This window comes from Vanacampus margaritifer, chromosome 2 (assembly GCF_051991255.1).
Source record: "Vanacampus margaritifer isolate UIUO_Vmar chromosome 2, RoL_Vmar_1.0, whole genome shotgun sequence".
Lineage (NCBI taxonomy): Eukaryota > Metazoa > Chordata > Actinopteri > Syngnathiformes > Syngnathidae > Vanacampus > Vanacampus margaritifer.
This window is the reverse complement of record NC_135433.1, coordinates 18,599,279-18,605,679: the sequence shown is the minus strand read 5'-3', so window position 1 is coordinate 18,605,679 and position 6,401 is coordinate 18,599,279. Positions and strand designations below refer to the sequence as shown.

Sequence of the window (6,401 nt, the reverse complement as noted above, 5' to 3'; positions counted from 1 at the left end):
TTTGATGAAAAGGACATGATTATACAGTACATGTGGACAGGTTGGATTGCAATGAAGTGTCAGGAGTGCAGCACTCCTCTCCTGTCCACGTCCACTTGCAGCTTCTTCGCATCCTAAATTAGCTATTTAATATACCGTCAGGTGGCATTATGATAATGGTGGTAGAAAGTATGTCATTTCAATAAAAACGATCATGCAAGCCAAAATGTCAAAGGGAAGTAGTCAAGCTGGCGTTCACGCCTCCATGCAGGCAGACTTCAAAGTAAAATCCGACAAGGCTGTTGCATTGGTGTCAATGTATTATTTGGTCAGCTTTATTTTGAAGTTTGCGCCTTTCCTGACATGAATGACGGCGCTGTGTCAACACGGGTCGCACACGTACACACGCGCGCTCACACACACCGAGAGGGACTTACTCGTTAACATACATTTTAATCTTTTTGTTTTGGTGGAAGAAGCAAATCTCTTCAAGTCAGAGTGCTCAAGTCCGAGTGAAGTCACAAGTCATTGTTGGTAAAGTTCAAGTCGAGTTGCAAGTCTTTTAACATTTTGTCAAGTCGAGTCTAAAGTCAATAAATTCATGACTCAAATCTGACTCGAGTCCAAGTCACATGACTCGAGTCCACACCTCTGCCATTTACGCACAGATTTCAATAGAAATCCTGATTGATCATTGAAAAGATGAGCCTCCAGTTCTTCCTTGAGGCAACTAAATGCAACAGCATGCTTGTCTTTCCAGAATGAATGCACCCAGCCTTGGAGTTGTTCATGCATGGTTCATGATAGGCTATATTGTTGGCAGCCCAATCAGTCTCAATATGTCATCTTTACCCAATTTCTTGGCTTTCACCTCAATGGACTTTTTGGCTATTTTTGGTGGACACCATGGAGGTTGGTGCCTTTCCTCGCAGCCACTGCTTATTAGAAACTACACACCTCTTGTTGGCTTGGAAATTTTCAGTGTTTTGCTCGGTGCACCTGACGTGAGGAGCGGGATCCCGAATCAGCCAAATCTGATGCTTGTGCACTCACATCAGATGAACGCCTCTTCTTCTAGCTGTTTTCATTTATGTGGCAATTATGACAGTTTTGGGTGCCACTTTGGTGCATTGTCTTCCAACCATTTCTCTGACATACTGTAGAACCATGGTGCAGTCTTTGAAAGACTTCATCTTGACGAGCATTGATGGCTTTTGTAAACTTAGATTTTGTCATGTGAGTAATAAAGTTGAGGTATTTAGCAGACTGTCCTTGACGTATCACTATGTATTGTCGGTGCTTTGTTCTTCTCAACTGCCACCAGATTAATATTTCAGTGACATGGCATTGTCTCTTACATGTGTTTTCACATGGGAAACTTTGAATGTCTCACGATTTGATTCCGATTTTTGGGTCTGCGATTCGATTCATAATCGATTTTCGATTAAGAAAGATTTTTGATTCACAATGATTTGATTGACAATGATTTTTGCTTCAATCTATAGAAATGCAAGGAATTGTAATGATCTACTCCAGTCTGACTCGCTAATGCTAATTAGCGCGCTACTCGCGGCACTTTTATTACTCAAAAGAACGTCTCCACACTGCAAAAAAACAACTTTTATTGGAATAACTTGATCATGACTTTTTCCTTCTACTCTCTAATGTGGCTACAATTTAACAGTGTATTAGACCGCGTGGGACCACACTGCCCCTAAGTGGCCAAATCGGGTACAACATGAACAGCACACACACAGACAAAGGCAAGACCAGTATAAAATAATTTAAATAAAACCGATTTTGGGACATTTAAAATCAATTCTGAATCGTACTAAATGAGAATCGCGATTCTTATGAGAATCGACTTTTTTGGGCACACCCCTATTATATATAGTGCCTTTCACCACCACACGGCCACTACGTATAGTGGTTAGCTCATCTGCTCCTGGATTTTCTTCTCTCTCCAGGGGATCAACAAGGTTTGACCAATCCATTGGAGAAAATCCTTTATAAAAATAATTATATCATTCTGGTGGCGCTCAATTGGGGTTACACAGCCATCCCCTTACAGCTCCGTGTAGCGCCATCACGGTTCTAATCTCTGGTCCGGCCTTCCTGGCAACCAATTTTTTGTATTGGACTTCATTGTGCAGGTGTGCCTAATGAAATGACCGGTTAGTGTAAATATGCAACGTACATCCACATAATGATGAAATAATGATTGTTGATACAGCTCTTGATTGTATTAGATCTCATTAGATGGATAGTTGTTCCTAATATTGTGACCTGGCTGGTCGTGTAGTCTACTACACACACACGCACGCACACACACACACACACACACACACACACGCACACACACACATGCACACGCACACGCTCACACACCCATGTGGTGGCATCACTAATCCCCAGTGGCTGGTCACACACTTGCAGAGAGCGCGTCCATGCATGTGGAGCTCAGGCGGGGAGGATGCTGCGGAGGAGCGACGCAAGCAACCAGTTGCTCTCAGCTGCCAGCTGCCAAAGTGGAGCTACAGTCACAACCTGTTGCCTCGGCGCGGGGGCAAGTCCAACTGAATTGTAATTAGGAGGCCGAGCCGACCAGAAAGCACCATGTCGGCGACGATGGCGATGATGATGCATTTATAAGGACGAAGAGGAGCGGAGGTTTTGGGGTGGTGGTCCACCTCCTCCGTACGGAGTTTTTGCGGTGATCCGCGCGCGCGCCGCGTCCCTCGGTGCAGCTCCGTGGAGGAAGGATGGTCGAACTGGAGAAGGAGGTGCTCCCGCTGCCCCCGCGGTACCGGTTCCGAGACCTGTTGCTCGGGGACTGGCAGACCGACGACAGGTAAGCCGCGCTGCCGACGGGGCTGCTCGTTTTTACGCACGCACGCACAGCGCAGCGCACCTTTTCGCGCAAATAAAAGGAAGAGGAAAAAAAAGTGGGAGCGTCATCTCCTCGATTTGTTCCCAGCTTGTGTCGCCTGCTGTGGATCGGATGCTGCAACAGGTCCACTTGTTAGCGTGTGCGCGCATGCACAAGATGTTCTCGAGCTCATGTGACCACGCCAAAAACGACATCAAAACACTACTTACTAACTTCGTCTTTTTTTGCAAGTGCATTCTTGTAAAACAAAAATCAATTTCTCTAAGATGAAGGTATTGCGTGCACCTTCTTCCTGTGTCTCCCGCTGTCATAATAGCTGAGATATAGTGGGCCATCTGCCACCTGGACAGGCCATTTCAAGTGGCTGCTCCCAGTAACTGGCAATTAACCTTTGCTTACACTCCATTTGCAGGCCGGTGCTATATCATATGCAGCGCTTAATATGGATATTTCATTAGGATGTCTAATGGAAAAACCTCCACTTGCATTTGACACAGACTGGAGATCACTCGCTCGCTCGCTCAACAGGCTGCTTTCCGCTCCAAAGTTGGCATTGAAGGACCCTGCCGTGCCGACACAAATATTTCCAAATGACTCTTCTGTGAATGAGAAAATGCAATGGCACATTTTAACCTTCAGCACCAGCTTGAGCCGCAGTCACAAATAAACGTCAGCTACCGCCATCTGCTAGTGTCACCTCGCGCTGATAACACGGCCAGTTCGAGTCAACTCAATGTTGATCAACATCACGCTCTACATATTCAGTTTTGAAAGCAAACTCAAACGCAGAAGGCACAAGGCGTTTCTTGGAAGGGGACGTCAAATTGAGAGGAGTTTCTATTTGTACAAATACTTGCGGAAGGACACCTATTCGACCGACCTACTTACCAACAGAAATGCTACCTTATCTACCAATCTGTCTACATATCCACCTACCATATACTGTATACTAGGGGTGGGAATCTTTGAATGTCTCACGGTTCGATTCGATTCAGATTTTGGGGTCTGCGATTCGATTCAGAACGATTTTTGATTCAAATGATTTGATTGACAACGATTTTTGCTTCAATCTATAGATGTGCAAAGAATAGTAATGATCTACTCCAGTCTGACTTGCTAATGCTAATTAGCGTGCTACTCGCGGCACTTTTATCACTCAGAAGAACAGCTCCACACTGGGGAAAAAAACAACAACTTTTATTGGAATAACTTGATCGTGGCTTTTTCCTTCTACTCTCTAATGTGGCTACAACTTAACAGTGTATCAGACCGTGTGGAACCACACTGCCCCTCAGTGGCCAAACAGAGTATAACATGAACAGCGCTCCAAATAAAGGCACACACAGACAAAAGGCAAGACAGTATAAAATAATTTAAATAAAATCAATGTTGGGACATTTAAAATCGATTCTGAATCACACTAAATAAGAATCGCGATTCTTATGAGAATCGATTTTTTGGCACACCCCATGTACCGACCTACCAAGCAATGTAGACCTACTGAACTGTACCTATTAGGGGTGTTAGGAAAAATCGTTTCGGCAATAAAAGATTGCAGTATTACAGCGCACAATTCTCGAATCGATTCGATATGTGGCCGAGTCGATTTTTTGTTAAACATCGTTTTTTTATGGGAATATTCAACAAAACGTCTTACTTAGGGTTAGGATTCACACATTAAGCATGGAAGAATGTTATATTAATGGAACATTAAGCCTTAATATTTGATTTCAGTGCTGTTCAAACATGAAACAGACTGCAACCTGTTTGTTAAATGCAGTGGCTCAGTTATAAGCCAGAATTTTCAGTTCACTAGCATGGAACAAATGACTATTATAGTGGCATCAAAGCTAGCTGACAATCTTTGCTAATTTATGTTTATGTTATGCAACATGCTGTAATTTCAAGAGTATGACTCCGAAAGAGACCCAAGCACGAAGACCAAACCCCCCATTGTTAAACAGACAAATGCACTTAATAGTTTTTATAACTAAGTTGTGTGTACGTACAGATGGAGTGGACGCTAACTATCTGGCTCATTAATGTGATTTGAAACACCTCTGTTACAATCTTTGTCAGAGTGGATGCTTGCTCGTAAAATACATGAACATTGATCAACTAACTTGGTCAAAAAATGATCGCTGCAAATCCGCAAATGCTGTCCTTTCGGTGGAGTGCTGCTACCATCGACGTCTTGTATCTTCATCAGTAGGTATGTGATAAAAAGCTACGCTTTGGTTTACACCCTTGTCTATTTGTACAACTGACCGCACGGCAAGATATGACCATTTAAGAAGATAATCGATTAGATAAAGGACTATATGCTGTATGAGTTTCAACGGTTTCAATAGAGGCAAGAGGTTCTTTTGCCGTCCAGGAGGGGACCTTCCCCTGAAGGCTGTGACGTCATGCGCAAAAGGTCTATAGTATCTACCTACCAGTTTACACATCTACCAAGCTAGCTAGCTAGCTACCAACCTACCTCATGTACCGACATACATATCTGCCAACCTACATATCTACCTACCGATCTACCTATTTTTACCCCTTGTGAGATTCCTGCGTGATGTTTGAGTTTCTTGTTCTTTATTGAGTTGACACTATTTATGCAGCTACGTGATGGAAATTCTAGCAAAATTTGTCGGGTATCAACTGTACCGACCTTGTGGAAATGGCAGTAGTCCGCACAAACGTGGGATTCTAATTGAGGAGAGGTGTGTACAGTATATTGGATTAAGGTGTGAAGTTCACACAGAGCTCCGGATAGCAAAAGCCGCAGCTTTCTCTGACGGCAACACGAGTAAACAAACCCAATTTTAGCCTTCTCTAATAACGCCTTAGTTTGAATGCGTGACGGTCAGTTAAAAAGAAAATGTTATGTGAGATAGTTGTTATGTCTTATGTGATGTAACTTGCTTCAAACGGAGACAAAATGTTGGCCTTCATTTACAACAGGTAAGCGCACTGTAGTCTACAAGCAAACTCATCATTATGTTTTGATAAATTACGAAAACACAAACTAACTAAGCATGTCTTACATACCTGTGAGGTAGTATCTGCCCCTTCAGAAGTGGCTACGTCTGCCTCAGTTTTGTGGATTTATATCTCTCACTCACTGGCTCCACCGGCTATTTAAAAAAAAATAATAATTCTAAGGCATCATTTCAGTTCAGGTCAGTGCTAGAGCGCTCTTCTTTTGCTCACTTACCGCTTACCACTTAATTTGCCTTCAAATCGTTTAGTCCTCAGGTTCCAGAGGACTAAAAACTTTCTTACGGAGAGCAGAAGTGCAGCATAGCCTCAGTCACCTGATTACACAAACCTTTGGCACGGGAGCTTGGGAGCTTGGCAGTTAGTCCAACCACCTCACTTGAAGCATTTCTCCAGGGAGTGTAAACGAAGGGGAGGGTTTGAGATTGCTTTGGTGGAGAAGTGTGTGTGTGTGTGTGTGTGTGTGTTGGTCTCACAGATGTTGCTGCAATGCCCTGCAAACACAGTAAGATCAAGCGAATAAGGACAAGCTCTTAAGAGT

The 6,401-nt window shown here is 43.5% G+C and overlaps 1 protein-coding gene and 1 long non-coding RNA gene across 6 annotated transcripts in view; one reads left to right on the top strand and one right to left on the bottom strand.

Annotated features, from left to right (window-relative positions):
• LOC144043664 (uncharacterized) overlaps positions 1–6,401 on the bottom strand; it is a 47,731-nt gene that overhangs the window by 5,032 nt on the left and 36,298 nt on the right. For 2 of the 3 annotated variants that reach the window (XR_013291133.1, XR_013291134.1), the window contains exons 9-11: positions 6,078–6,354; positions 5,912–5,997; positions 1,585–3,468 (exon numbers count right to left, since the gene is read on the bottom strand). This is a non-coding gene — a long non-coding RNA (uncharacterized LOC144043664). Of the gene's footprint in view, positions 1–1,584; positions 3,469–5,911; positions 5,998–6,077; positions 6,355–6,401 lie in introns of those variants that run through there. The other variant, XR_013291135.1, reaches the window with a different exon arrangement.
• The window catches only part of kcnt2b (potassium sodium-activated channel subfamily T member 2b), a 65,662-nt gene continuing 61,670 nt past the window's right edge, over positions 2,410–6,401 (top strand). For 2 of the 3 annotated variants that reach the window (XM_077557537.1, XM_077557536.1), the window contains exon 1: positions 2,412–2,830. In XM_077557537.1, coding sequence (XP_077413663.1) covers positions 2,742–2,830 — 89 coding nt within the window. In that variant the 5' untranslated portion in view covers positions 2,412–2,741. Of the gene's footprint in view, positions 2,831–6,401 lie in introns of all 3 variants that reach the window. The other variant, XM_077557535.1, reaches the window with a different exon arrangement.